At 39.7% G+C, this 14,421-nt stretch overlaps 1 protein-coding gene across 1 annotated transcript; it reads left to right on the top strand.

The window, feature by feature from the left end:
- The first annotated feature begins 2,531 nt into the window (after window positions 1–2,531).
- On the top strand, window positions 2,532–10,918 carry meox1 (mesenchyme homeobox 1). Its single transcript, XM_063482612.1, has 3 exons — window positions 2,532–3,149; window positions 8,733–8,905; window positions 10,796–10,918. Exons 1-3 carry the CDS (start codon window positions 2,642–2,644, stop codon window positions 10,916–10,918), a joined length of 804 nt encoding a protein of 267 aa, XP_063338682.1. The 5' UTR covers window positions 2,532–2,641.
- The last annotated feature ends 3,503 nt before the right edge of the window (window positions 10,919–14,421 follow it).

The raw sequence follows: 14,421 nt of genomic DNA, 5'->3' as shown, positions 1-14,421 counted from the left end.
TACAAAATATAGGACGGTTTTTGTTTTGTTTTTTTAATATCAGTACAATTAGCAGTGAATTGCATTTATAAATCAGTGTGCTTGATTTTAAATATTCTCCTCTCTATATTTTGCACCTTACGAAAAGAACTCCCAGAAATACATGTGCAACGGGGTAAAGCGCAAAAGTCTCTGAGTTCCCACCTCTTACATTGGTTTGGTGACTACGCTGTCTTTGTAAAAACAGACAGTTCTTTTCTTACGCCAAAACCAAAAGCACAATATGTCAATAAATCTGGCCCTAAATCTCTTTTCTTACTCAGCAGGTCTGTTCATATACCAATTCAAATTGTATTTGTCAATAGAACAAAGCTATAACTCTTCTGGATCCAGAGGTTTCCACATATTCATAAGCAGATATCTGCTAATGTTTACTTGCTTGACTTTACTTCATATGGCTTTGTAGGCAAATTCATTTTATTCTGACCATTTCTATATCCTTTAATGTCAAACACTTGGCTTCTCACATTCACTGAAACACATATAAATACCTTGCGTGTCTTCTTCTTGAAACACACGCACATGTGCGCTCTCTTAATGACGTAAATTTTCACATTGCACACACACACACACACACACTCACAGACACACTAATTTATACTGACACACAGATGGCCTCTTCTTTGACCACAAATGTAGAGTAACTCCTGCTCCCTGCGGTGTGGCCAAGGCTCATACTGCCAGTAAAAGCGAGGGATGCTTCATGGCTCAACAATTTGCTGGCTAAATGGAAAGGGTTTGGTGTGTGACCTCAAACACTCTCCTTTCTTCCTCTCCTTCTCTGTCTCACTTACTCTCTTCTCTTTTGTCCACTCCTGGTTTTGTTGCCTGTTTCCTAATCTGATTTAATGTCATTCCAACCTTTTATTTGTTGCTATGACGTTTTACTTATTATTTTTGTTTTGCGGCAACTGAGTGAAATGTTCTCAAAAGCAGGTCAAATTATTTTCTAGTATTTAGAGAATGAAAAAGGGCAATTTCAACTCGTTTTTTCTTCACTGCTGCAAATCAGTTCTTCTTTAGCGTACCTCATGTCTTTATTAACATGTTTATTTTCTCAGTTCTTCTCCCACGGCTCCCAGCTCTCAGTTTTATTTTCAAGGTGCGATATGAGAGGTCAAGACCAGAGTAAGGACGCGTGAGGAAGGCAAGCAAATATGAGCAGTATGAAGAAAAACTGCATTTAAGTAAAGTGCGGTTCAGCGGGTTTATTGGGTAACAGATACGCTGAAATTGAATCCAAAATTTGGTTTCGCCAAAAAGGTTTCAATGGTATTAGAGACATTACTTCATGGGGAAGTGGCTTCTATCATGTGTAGCGTGCAGAGATTAGAAATCAGCGATCAGAAAATTGAATAATTGCATCCTTGCTTCATCCGAATGCGGTTAATCTACATGTGATTGGTGTCGCAAACAATTGCTGCTGCCGCTGCTTGACATCTCAGAGAGATTTAGTAAGGATCACATAATTAAATTGAACTGACAAAGAAACCCCTCTCCCCTCCCAGTCACAGTGTTTGCTTAGGGGAAATATTAGATTGTATGTGTAAAATACGACGGTGAAATTTCATACTGTGTTTCAATAAAGTGAGAAAACCTCAGGAGGTGTGAGCGCTTGAATAGTCAATATCAAATCCAGTTGTCCTTTCACCTCAAAGTTAAAGAAAGTCCAGCCAGGTGGATTTAGGTGTGTTGCAGTAATGTGCACACACACTTACACAGCCATAAAAACAGCACGAGAAAAAAAGGAAAGACTTTTCAGATTGGAGAAGACAGGCAAGGATCACGGGTGCAGAGGGAAAGGGTTACAGTTAACTTTCCTCTAAAGGGTGTCAAAAAAGGAACTAAATTGGGTGTCAGAAAGCACTAAGGAGTTGAAATAAGTCAGGGTCCCCAGCTCCCATGTGGGTGGGTGCTTGCTTTATACTTTTCAGACAATGTCCCTTTAAAAGCACCACGTCTGGAAAGCCCATTAGATGTGCATATAAAATTTCCCCTGTGATTAATAGTTTGATGAGGCAGGGTTGGTTGGAGGGTACTACCAACATGTGGCCGGCAGGGCTCCTCCTCTGCAGTCTCACATTACACTCCATAAACTTGCCACTCTTTCCCACCTATATGTTTAAAAAGGAGGAGGGCTCACTTGTCAAGAATGCCTTAGAAGAGTTGTGAAAACAGCCAGCCCGAGAACTGGAGTCATACAGTTGTGGATGCCGCTTTCCCGAAGAGCAGCAACTTGGTTAGATCTGGGAAGGAGAGAGGGTGTGTGTGAGAGCAACGCAGAAGGGAAAGTGTGTGAGAGTGTGTCAGGACCAGAGGCTCCAAAGGACGTCACGCACACTCCCAGAGAGAGAGGGAAACGTGCTGTCACAGGAAGGTGTCTATCCTCACGTGCTCTGGGCTGTGGAAGAGTCAACAGCCTCTGACAGAAGTGAGTAGATACAGTGAGACGATGGTGTTCATTTAGTCAGCTGAAGTGGATATTACTCAAAAGTGACAAAGATATCGATTTCTAGTCCTAACTTACTTTCTGAGAGAGGTTGAAATTCCTCGACAGGGAAAAGACTGTGCTCGAGATCGTGCGAAGGGTTTTTGCATCACGATGGATCAGCCGGCCAGCAGCTGCATGCGGAGCGCCCATCCCAGCAGCCCCATCTGGGGCTGCATGAGGAACCCTCACTCTGGGGTCCCAGGGGCGAATCTGCAGTCGCCCTACCAGCAGGCCCCGTTCTCCCTCCACCAGAAGCCTGAGTTCCTGGCCTACACAGATTTCTCCACCTCCTGCCTGGTGTCGAGCACGCCGCACGCAGCCTACCCTCGCGATGACAGACTGTACCAAGAGAGCCAAGGGGGTTACCAAAGAGCTGACTGGCAGTTCAACCAATGTGAGACTCGTGTGAGAGCACCTGAGGCCTGCCCGCCTGTTGCCCCTGCAGTAATAGGTGGCGGCGGCGGCAGTGGGGCTGGAGGGCCTGAGCTGGACAGTGTAGGGGGGGACAGGCTTCCAGGCACCGTGCCCGGGTGTATGGAGGGAGAATACTCACCCCAGAGCGTGGCGTCGGCCGACTCGGACAAGAAGAGCTCCAATAAGAGGAAAAGAGATGTCACAGGTAAGCCAGCGAGCTGGGATCGAGGGGTGCCACCTGGTGTGTGTTGGTTTAAAAGTATAGGAGAACAGGAAAAACACTGATCCCTACAGGCATTTGAAAGCAAATAGCAAAATTTAGGAGTGGTTAAAAAAAAAAAAAAAAAGTAGACATATTCTTTTTGTGTTTTGGGTCTCTGATAAATTTTAGACTAAAATTAAAAAATAAAAAAACACTTCCACAATTTTTTTCCTTTAGTTTTTATGCCAAACTACTGCACAGGTGTAAAAACAGATCAACTAAAAACAATATTTACGTCATTCTTACCTCACTAAAAATCAAGAAAATACTCATCAAGGTCAAGAATTTCTCCCGCGCCCTGTATCACAGCTGGCAATGACACAAATTCTCTGCATTTCCTCACGAAATCAGCCTTAAAGCAGCACACTCACCCGATCGCTATGTAAAAGGTGAGTAGGTGACGAGACTTTTGTGTTCAAGACACACTTTAAGTAGCAGTTGCATCCTCTTATTGTTCCAGCGCTTTCAAAAGGATGATTCATGAGGCATTTGAACTTTTCATTTTGCTGCTGTATCCGTTGGAAAAAGACCTTTGATTTATTACAGCAGGGCGACATTAAAAATGATGATAAAAAATGAAGTTGGGTGTGAAGAGGAAAGCGTTTAAAGGCCTTTTGGGTATTTTGCGCTGTGTTTTTCTCCTGAACACAATCCTGTTGCATATTGATTGCTGCTATGAATTTTTCAAGAGGATAAAAGGGTTGAAAAAAAACTGTATTTGGTGATTATTTCAATATATTTAATTTAATTTTATACAATTTTTCTTTCCAGATATTTCCTAAAAAATTTTCCCACAAAAAAGGACTTAATGTATTTTTATTCTCAAACATCAGTAAGAAGTAATGCCCTTAGATAATTTCGCCTATCATATTTCACACTTGCTAATAGGACACAAAAGTAACAGATAGCCACGACAGACAAATCCTAAAAGTTTCAGGCGAAACATTAGCAGCAGAACAACAGGCCAAAGGAAACATTTAGTTTTAAAGTGAATCTAAATGTGTGAAGGTTTTATTATGGGGACTGTCACCCTAGCAAAATAAAAACACATCCAGCACATATGGAGCGTTCATATTTCATTTGTAGATGTTTCTGGTAAATTTAGCCTGTAATAAACACAGTGATTTATGCGTCTTATGCGAAAGAAAAATGAGCATCCATACTTTGGAAAAAATGTAACTTTTTACACATTTTAATATATATTTAAATAAAGTTTTGTTATAGTGCTCAAGCAAGTGTGGCGTAATTGTTATTCATGTAGCAAACACACCACTTGCCAGACAAATATCAAAGAAATTAAAACAAAAGTTAAAAAAGGGGAACCCAAAACAGAATTAAAAGACCAAGAGAAATACAAAAATAACACTTAAATAAGAGCTATGAGTGTTTAGAAATGTTAATATTGAATTCAAACCACATAGAGAAGTACACTAGTGCATGTTGCTGAAGATGGTGTCATCTAAAGTGTCCAGTATTTAACCCTGACCTGTCCAAACATAACAGACCATGTCTGATTGTAAAGCGTGTAAATTTGGAAATACTACATGACCAATGCATGCAACAGACATGAGTCTAATTGAAAAAGAGGAGGTGAGGGAGCACCCCACACACCAGCCCACTCCACCCACCCTCCTTTTTTTTACCTTATTGTAACCTCCACTCTCTACGCTGAAAACATGCCAGACCACGTCTGGTAAAATCACTTTCCTGTGAGCCCACTTCTTACATTCTTATCCATTGACATTTTCCTGTCGTTAAGCCGTAACATAATCTCCCACTGAGTGCATGCAACATGTCTGACCACTGCATCAGTTCTGGGTTTCAGAAAAGAACCATTCACTTTTTCGAATTGACTAGCTGGTAGGAGAGCATATATTAGGAAAATGTCCTGAAGGCATTCACATTACATGCACATACATAGCAGCTGCTATACGGTCTGCTTCTGTGTATTTGTTCTGATATGGAAATGTGGTGCACTCGGGGTAAAGTTTCCAAATGTTTAAAACCAAAATGATATGATCTGACATTGACTGCAATCCAAAATTTGACCATCATAACACTGTGATATTTAACAGGGATGCTGTTATAAACATTTGACTGTTGCTGGCCCTAAAATCAATATGGTTTTGATATTAAATTTTAAGGTCTGACATGCATGAAAAGGAGTTCTGCACCATTATAAAATGAGCGTGTTAACACTTAACACAGTAACTGTTAGCAAATATACTTCCTTTAACAGCTCGGATGGTTTTGCTACACGCATTTTGCTTTTTCAACAATTTAACTGCTTCTGTGAACCATCCATATACAAACAAGCAATAAATGTATACTATAAAGCACTGCAAAATGATTCTACACATGCAAAAAATGATTTTTCAGGTAGGTGTAAAAATGTTTAAAAAAAAAATTTTTTAACCCTGGAGAACCCATGGGGTCAAATTTGACCCCATGGTTTCCCTAGAAAACCAATGGGGTTGGCTCTGACCCCATGGGTTCTCCAGGGTTAAACAAAGCTGCTGGTTTTGATAAAATGCAGTATGATCTGCACAAATGTACATCATACCTAGGGGTCCATGACCATAAGCCAAGAGTATAACAGCCAGAAAAATAGAAAATTGTTCTCAGTTACTGGAAATGTACAACCATAAAATCTTTGGCTTGATAGAAAGATATACTGTTGCCCATCGCATCACAAGCTTCTGAAGTATTTTGGTTAAAATATCTTATAGTTGCAAACTATTTGTATTCTATGCTTAATCTCTATTAGGATTAGGACGATGAATGAGGTTCTTGGTAAATGTTACTCCTTTAATAAATGCCTAGTAAGTTTGAGCACCATTCTCATAAAGTGTTGTAATAAGAAATTAAACATTTATTAACTGAGAACAGTTTAAAGATGCTATCTAAAGGGGTTAAAATAAACGTTAGCCAATAAACTGTCTTAATACACTGTGAAATTCAGTCTTGAACTTTAGCACACACATTTTTGCGATCAGTAGTTTTCGCCTGGGGTTTTCTGCTTTAAAACAATCACTAATTTACAACAACTTTAATTCAGTCCTGATGAAGACAAACTCCTTTTGCACCATCCACCCAGAAAAGCACCAAATGCTGTTTGCCTTTGGGAGACCCTGCTGTGTGCAGAAGCCCTCTCCCTGCTAGTTTATGGCCTCTGGCTGTGCAGGATATTTATTGGGGGCCTGTTTGGTGAGAGCCAGTATGTGCCCTGCCAGGTGTTCAAAGCAGCTAAACCTGTCTTGGGAAATTTCAAAAGTCGGCACACTCGAGGATGCCCGTCGTTATTGACACTTGAACCACAAAAACAAAGCTTCTTTTTTTCCCTAACATACCACATGGCACATCAGGCATTTGTACACAAAAACTGTATGGCCTGGTTTGCCCAGTCACATCTGGCCCAGGTGCTGCAGTCCATTTCACATTCTGGCACACTGCTCTGGCATGCACAGAGCAGAACTTCTCACTTTGACAAATTAGAACCATTTTCTGGTGATTACATCAGCTGCTGGTGTCTCTACCCCTGCACAATTATTACCGAAACTCATTCCCTTCAATACACAGGAGAGGTTAAAGGTAAATCAACCAGCTTTCATATATGTTTATCCTGTTAATGAGGTTTAAAATTTGGCCATTTTTCGAAGCTATGTGAGAAATGCAGGGAAATATATAAATGTATAAACCGCAACCAATTATTTCTTGAATAATCTTAGGCTGTGGGTTTTCTGACTGCCACATTCACAGAGATATCTCAAGGCTTTTTTTCTGATGCTTGCTGTCATGTAAATATGAGTTAATGTGAGTCTGCCCCGAGCGCTCCCATGGGGACTCTTCTGACACACACCCACACCGACGTAGCACTCCGACCTGGACACATCCGCACCTTTGTTCTTTTGTTAGAGGCTTTAACGATGTTCCGCTGCATTCCTCCACTAACTCAGGCCCTCTGTGGCTGGTTTGGTGGCCCCTGCCCTGTGCTGATACGCTCTTACATACGTAAATCGTGAAGGAATGTTTAGGAAGAAATTTGCACTTACAGCATGTGTTCGTGAACAGACAAATAAGGGGAAATAAGCAGCAAAAAATAACCCCGGCATGCGCAGATTGCAGGTGTACGCGACTCGTGAGGCCAGGTCATGGTGGTCTCTTTTAAAAGTGCTGGTTTTAGTGTTTACTATATGAGGGGCCACCCTTTAAAGAGCCTTTGGAGTTATGGTTTGTTGGTTGAAAAGGGTCTTGAGGTCAGTTTAATTGCGAACTAGAGGCCAGTCACAAAATGAGTGGGGAGCTAATTTAAATCAGATTAGCTGTGAATGATAGGAAAATGAAGGGTCTCCAGGTCAAGTAGCACACTTGCATGTGTAGCTGCTTGTGAAGAAAGGGGATGCTGATCATTTTTATTTAGTTTTAAACAAAAATTATGGGATCGTACAGATCATTTATTACCTTGACTGCAAACAGCTTTAAAGCATTGGTTTCCTTGTGTCACCTGACTTTCCCTTTAAGTTGATCCAAACAGACTCATAGAGAAAGCCATCAACACAGCTTCTTAATGTTCAAATATTCTTATCTGAATTCATGTATACCACTATTCCTTATTGAGCACTTTCAGCTGTTTCTGTATAATTTTCTCTTCAATCTCTTAACATATATTTAGCAAATCTCTTTATTGTTATTCATGATTTTAGCAGAGAATTAGCTATAATTTTCATTTTATTCATTTTAGCTTGCTATATGAACTATTATTATTATTAAACTGTGTACAATATTTAGTCTGGGCACAAAATTATTTATAATTATAGCCAATTTCTTCTATTAGTCTATTATTTATCTAGTATGTTAAGTTAAAATTTTATTTGATGATCCACATTTTAACTAACAATTTCAATTTGGTAGCCATCCTATTAACTAAGAAAATATTCATAACCTTAGCTTGCCATTGAAACTATTTTTCACAATGTTTAGCTAGCTAAAGGTATTAACTGGTAGACACACCAACACCCAGAACCTTCTCATTTTTACTGATAATTTTAATCTTTTAAAGTTTCTATTCTTATTGGCCATTAGGCTTACTCTTCTATTTTACTGATTTATGCCATTATGTTGGCTGGATAGTGGCTCCCTTGTGTAGTGGTTAATATTTTTACATAACCTAATACACGAAAGGTCTGCAATTCAAAACTAGGAAGAGAGACAAATCCTTGGAAGGGTTGCATAAGAAAGGGCATCTGGTGTAAAAATCTGTGCCAAATCAAATATGTGGATCCACCCACTGTGGCAACCCCTTGGGAGCAGCTGAAAAAAGCTATGCCTTTATTTTGACTTTTGATTAATAGTCATTTCTTCTGCTCAAACCTCAATTCATAAATAGTTCTTTTTTTTTTTCAGTTCATTTGACCTCATCTGTCGACAAACCCATTAGGATACTTTGACACCTGATTGGGAATCTCTGGTTTTAAGGAATAAACTGGCAAATGGCTCGCACTCTATGAAATGCCTTTCTCTTTCCAGATATCCAGGAGTCCAGCTTTAAGGTGGATTCCAGCTGCAAGGCGAGAAAAGAGCGAACAGCGTTCACCAAGGAGCAGCTGAGAGAACTGGAGGCAGAGTTCACCCACCATAACTACCTGACCAGGCTGCGTCGCTATGAGATCGCTGTAAACCTGGACCTCACAGAGAGACAGGTACAACACTTTTCCCTAATATACAATTTCCAGCAGGGCAGGATGAACCATAATGTTATCATTCCACATTAACATCATACAACATCTTGGAAAATATTGGAAGGCCTAAATGTCTGTCCTTCCCCTGTACTAAATACCAATGCATAAACATAGCTGCATTTGAATTACAATGAACATGTTTTTTCCACAGTAGTTTTCATTCTGTGGTTCTAGCAGAATGACATGCAGCTTTAATGAGTGGGCGGCAGCTCCAGACTCGATGAAATCGGGCGAACATGTGTCGATGCTGCTGGATCAAACCCCGGTCTGCTTGTCAAGCCACTGTCCCTCTCAGCTCCTTCTAATGAGGCCGTGGTGCCACAGTGACCACACATGCTGCCGTCTGCTCCTAAATCTATTTCCCAGATCCCTAAAAAACACACACACACACACATACATGGACAGAAATGTTCACACACAGCCAGGTTCCATCTTCGCTCAGGGCTCCCACTGCAACCAGACAGCGCTTTCCAATTCATCCTACATGCTTTGGCAGTTTGCCGTCCTTTCAATCAGTCCTGAGTAATGGACAGGCTGAGATTTATCTGAATCCCAGAGCTGTAGGGGAGGACACTTCTAGTGGGATGTGCAGGGGTCACTTAAGGCTTCCTTGAATTGTGCACACACAGGTTGGAGTTAATTTGAATCTGTTTGAGAGAGTTTAGTTTATAATTTTAAGGGAAATAAACCTGTGCTTTTGTCTGCATCAATCAAGTAGTTTAAAAACATAATAACTGCGTATGTATAGCCTGGTTATAACTTAAGGTTTATTTGCTTTTAAAATACATGTATTTCTCTCTGCCATGGAGCATCCCACACACCATTCTTCTGTTGTAAATACTCACTACCGCACCAAATCCGCAGCTAAAAATAATCTTCAAAATGTATTGTTTCCTCCACTGTGAATAATGTTAACTAAAATGTACAGGCCCCAGCTGTTTGAGGAACCAACTGTATTAGAGACCTACTGATAAAGGCTTAAGTAAGACATTTTCTAAAGCTTTAAATAAACTATCTTGGTCACAGACTTAACAAATGCTCACTCTTCATTTTTTTTTCCTGTCAGTTTTTCTCTGTAATTTTCCCAGGTCTCGGGAAGTGTGTGTTTTTGCAGCTATTTATGTCTGGATAGTTAAAATATGAGCTCATTCTCATTTTTGAACAGCACAAAGATACAGATGAGCACTGTCCACACCACAAGTACAGTAAACTCACATCCTGTGTAGGCTGACTTCCTGACAGTTGACTTTTTTGACCTGCTGTCTATACGATACTCTCTCCTTCCATTTGGAGTGATTTTGCAGCCAGGCCTGAGTGCTTTGTACTGACAAGCCGTGCTCCCTGCAAGGCCAGTGCAAACCAAGTGAATTTATAATCTGTGCTGGGAGATTTGTGGAGGATTATTTGTCTATTTTCTTGCTGACCATGTTGTAAATTTTGCTAAAAATTGCAAAACGGAGAGAAAAACCACAGTGATCCTGTTACAAGTTCAAATATGGTGAAAAATTCAAAGTACTGTGAGAAGGGTATCTGGTTTAGATTTGTATTGCCCTAAGACCACAGCCTTCATTCGTAGTGCTAAGTGTTTATACTACTAGATCTACTATTGTTCTTTTCAATTAATGATCTATAAAAATCTAAAAACGTTTAAATTCTTTAGCTAAAGTCATTCAGTTTTTGATCACAAAAGACAAAAAATACTGTGAAATCAACCTTTGACATCTTAGCAATTTTGCCCCTAATCCACAATTAACTACATTAATTTACCTCAACAGTGTATCCATGCTAACGACTTTGAAGAGTCATCATTCTATATGCTAATTTAATATTTCCTGTGTTTTTCCACTACAGGTTAAAGTTTGGTTCCAGAATCGGCGAATGAAGTGGAAGAGAGTGAAGGGAGGACAATCGGCTTCGCCCAACGAGCTGGAAAATGACGACATAGACTCAGCTGCTTCACCCAGCTCTGAATGATGTTTTTAAAAAATTGTCTTTGGACAAAAAAAGAAGAAAAAAAATTATGAGGCCTGCGCTCAACTGGACACCAACACAACCTTTGATTTTATGGAAAGTTGGCTCCAGGAACCAAATAATTCCAGAGACTTTTTCATTCCCAAGAAGAAAACACCAAGCATCCGTCACTGTTTTCTGTTGTAAATAGTTGATTTATGTCCGTAATGAACTGTATTTTCATACAACTTTGATAAATACTCCATTTAAGAGGACCACTCTTGATACTCCTGATCGTTGTATATTAGTGACAAAGTCCATACAGCAGCTTTAAGGCTAGTGATGACATATCAGCCCATGATGTGATTGTGTTTGAGGTCCTCCCCTTTGCTTCCAGTATTGTAATCATGGCCTTTGACGCTTGACTACAACCACCTGGGAAAACTCAGACTGCACGAGTGTTGCCAAGCCCTAAGTGCCTCCGAATCAAATTTTTTTTTTTTTTTTCATTTTGACAGTTTCTTTTTCCTAGAATATAGTTTTTTGGGTTTTTTTCTTTTCAGTAAGGCATTTTTACTACTTTTTTATACCATTTGAATGTTGTTGATAAAACACAGATGTTGACTGTTTCTGCAAATAAAATAAATCATCTGTTGCAAAATGGAAAACATATTGGTAATTTCTTCCACCTGCAACAGTTGAGTTATGACTGGACAGTAGGTACAGTAGATGTGTATTTTTGGCAGATGGTTTTATTATGTGTGACTATAATTTCTAAAAACAAAATAATTACTGATAGTTCAGTTTGCTTCCATTTGCTATTTCTGTTGGCAGGGGAAAGCAGAAGTATTAAATAGTTTGCATGTGTGCGCACTTAAAGGATGCAGCGAAATATTGTGGCTATATCAAACACTGTGGTGCACTTATTGGTGGTTGTTCAAAATATCAGTGTTTTGTACCATGATTTTAAAATGATGACTCTTCTTCTAGTGCAAGGGTTAAAGAAATGGCACACAAAAAAATATTTTTTGCTCAATCTAACAAACAAAACTGCACCAATCAATATTCTTAATCGGTCCATTTATCAGTGAGTGTACAATATAATACAACCAAATAGGAATGAACTCATAAGCCTGTCCTTTGACCATGTAGTCAAAGAGCAGTTTTTAATTTTAATGCATTTTAATGTTTTTAACATGACAAACAGGAAGCATGATTAGTTATGAGCCACATGGCCACTGTGTACTAAAGTCAACACCCTGCAGCTCCTGTTTGCATGCTACATATATGTGCCAGCTGTGTGAACACTGATTAAATATACACAGGACAGTGTTGTTCTATGGTATTGGGCTATTTTATGTCAGATTATATACCATTGCTATGACAAAAACATTGACCTGATCATCAAATTTATCAATGCTATCTACTGCCTACTTGTGTTTTTTTTTTTTTTTTGTTTTTTTTTTTTTTTGCCTACTACTGTATATCACTTTTATTTCAGACTTTTTTAATTCTTGGCTAAATTTAACTTGCAAGATAGCCCGTTCAACCACTGTTTTATAAATAACGGCTATAGTAAGCGAAACTGAAACTGAAATCCACAATGGTGACGTTGTAACCGGAGACCTTAGAAACTGAATAACATTCCTCACTCCAAGCGACTAAGAGTGAAATAATCACTGGTGACAGCAATTGGGTGGGACCAAGAGAAACCTTTCTCAACTTCCAAGCAATTGCAACAACTACCAAATACAGCAAGGAATACAGCTGATTGACATATGACCTGGTAGTAAATATGTTAGAGGATCACCCAGGCAATCAGGGCCTGCAATGTCCACAAGCATCCAGCTGTCAGCTGCAAAGCAGTGTGCAATTAGCAAACCATTTCCAGTATATAAGAAGCTTAACGTTAGGCAACTTCTGAGGTAGCTGTAACTTAGCTGTACCTTAGCTATTAATCTTTTATCTGCCACAGCCACTGTTGTGTATTTGTGACTGGCTAAATAGGCCAATCACAAATACATACACACACACACACACACACACACACACACACACACACACACACACACACATAAAAAAACATGCCTTGTGCTGTATTGATAGTAATGCATACATTTTTTTTTACCTTGGTAAGGAGGAAAACAAATCCTGTTATTCCTAGCTTTTCCGACTTTGCGATTAGAACTCGCTCAACTTGTGAGTGATGTCATTCCCACCTCAAACTTCCGAGGTAAACAGAATGCAGCATAACTTGTCTTTTCACTAAAATCTAAAATCAGGATAGTTTTTGTTTTTGGAGAGTTTGTGTTGGAATTTGCATTGGAGCCTGTGTTGCACTTGGAGCCAGTCATTTGTTGACATTAGCGATTGTTCCATTTAAAAGCTAACATTGGCTAATGTTGCTAATGAGTGTTGGAAGCTGGAAGCGGAAGAGAAGTCTTGACTCAAGGTAATTAACAGCAAGCATAAACATCACATGCTTTGGATATTCATGGCAATTCACATAGAAATACACATAGAAATAACACTGGCTGTTTCTGTTTTTTATGTTTAATCCATTCACATCGCCAATAAAAGTGTTTAATCCACAAAAATGCTGCTAACACAGCCCTAATGTTGCTTTTGGCCTTAGTAATTTGGTGCATTCACACTGATGCCATGCCTTATTTTCAGCAGCAGGCAGTCTCCTACATACAAAGTCATTTTGTGTCAACATGATGTCAGCCTGAATTATGAATTCATTTATTTTGATAATGAGGCTAAAAGCATTCATGTAAATGTGCAGATATGTGTGCATTGTGACCTCATGGGCAATGGTTACATGGTCCCAGGTGCAGTGAAACGGTTACAATATAAGAGGGTCTCTCCAAGAAAACCTCATCAAGAAGGATTATGTAGTCCATGGGCAGTCCTGCAACCTCCAATGTGTCCCACCTGATGATGGCATAATTATCTTCATTAATATCTCAAATGCAGGTCGGATATCCCTGAGGTCAGATTGGAATCAGCTCTCATCAACGCCCACACAGATCCTGTCTATATAGCACGGTAATCCTTAAGAATGTTTTCATAGTGGCAAGTGGTCTCCTGTAGACCCAACACAGATCACGGTGATTGGTCTACAGTGACCTCAAAAGCACTGGCGGAGCTATAAGTAGATGTGAGTATGTTTGAGTGTCTGAATAGGAACATTCATTTTTGCACACCATCACTGTCATTCCAGTGAGCTCACAAAGGGTCATTAACCTGACAAGGTGGAGTCAAGCTCCAAAAGCTAAAGTATTTGGCCCCTACACACTATTTTCAACGGAAGCATCTGGATGGGGCCAATTTGATCTCAACCTGAGTGGAACCTAGACAAACCCACGCACGGGGCCCCGAGGACGAGTGGAAAAAAAAAAAGAAAGAAGGAGAAAAAAAAATGCTGGCTGACCACTTGTGTATGATGGAAAAGGGAAATAATAGGTGGGTATGGGTGAAAAGACGCCTTCTCAAGTACAGGATGTTGTTGTAGCAGGTAGCCA

The sequence above is a fragment of the Pelmatolapia mariae genome, linkage group LG8 (genome assembly GCF_036321145.2).
Source record: "Pelmatolapia mariae isolate MD_Pm_ZW linkage group LG8, Pm_UMD_F_2, whole genome shotgun sequence".
In the NCBI taxonomy this organism is placed as follows: Eukaryota; Metazoa; Chordata; class Actinopteri; order Cichliformes; family Cichlidae; genus Pelmatolapia; species Pelmatolapia mariae.
This window is presented reverse-complemented; position numbering and strand designations above follow the sequence as displayed.

Bases quoted from the DNA above. Each gene is read 5' to 3' on its own strand.
- meox1 (XM_063482612.1), top strand. From the start codon at position 2,642: ATGGATCAGCCGGCCAGCAGCTGCATGCGGAGCGCCCATCCCAGCAGC. The intron at 3,150-8,732 runs GTAAGCCAGCGA...TTCTCTTTCCAG, and splicing joins GAGGAAAAGAGATGTCACAG to ATATCCAGGAGTCCAGCTTT. The intron at 8,906-10,795 runs GTACAACACTTT...TTTCCACTACAG, and splicing joins TGGACCTCACAGAGAGACAG to GTTAAAGTTTGGTTCCAGAA.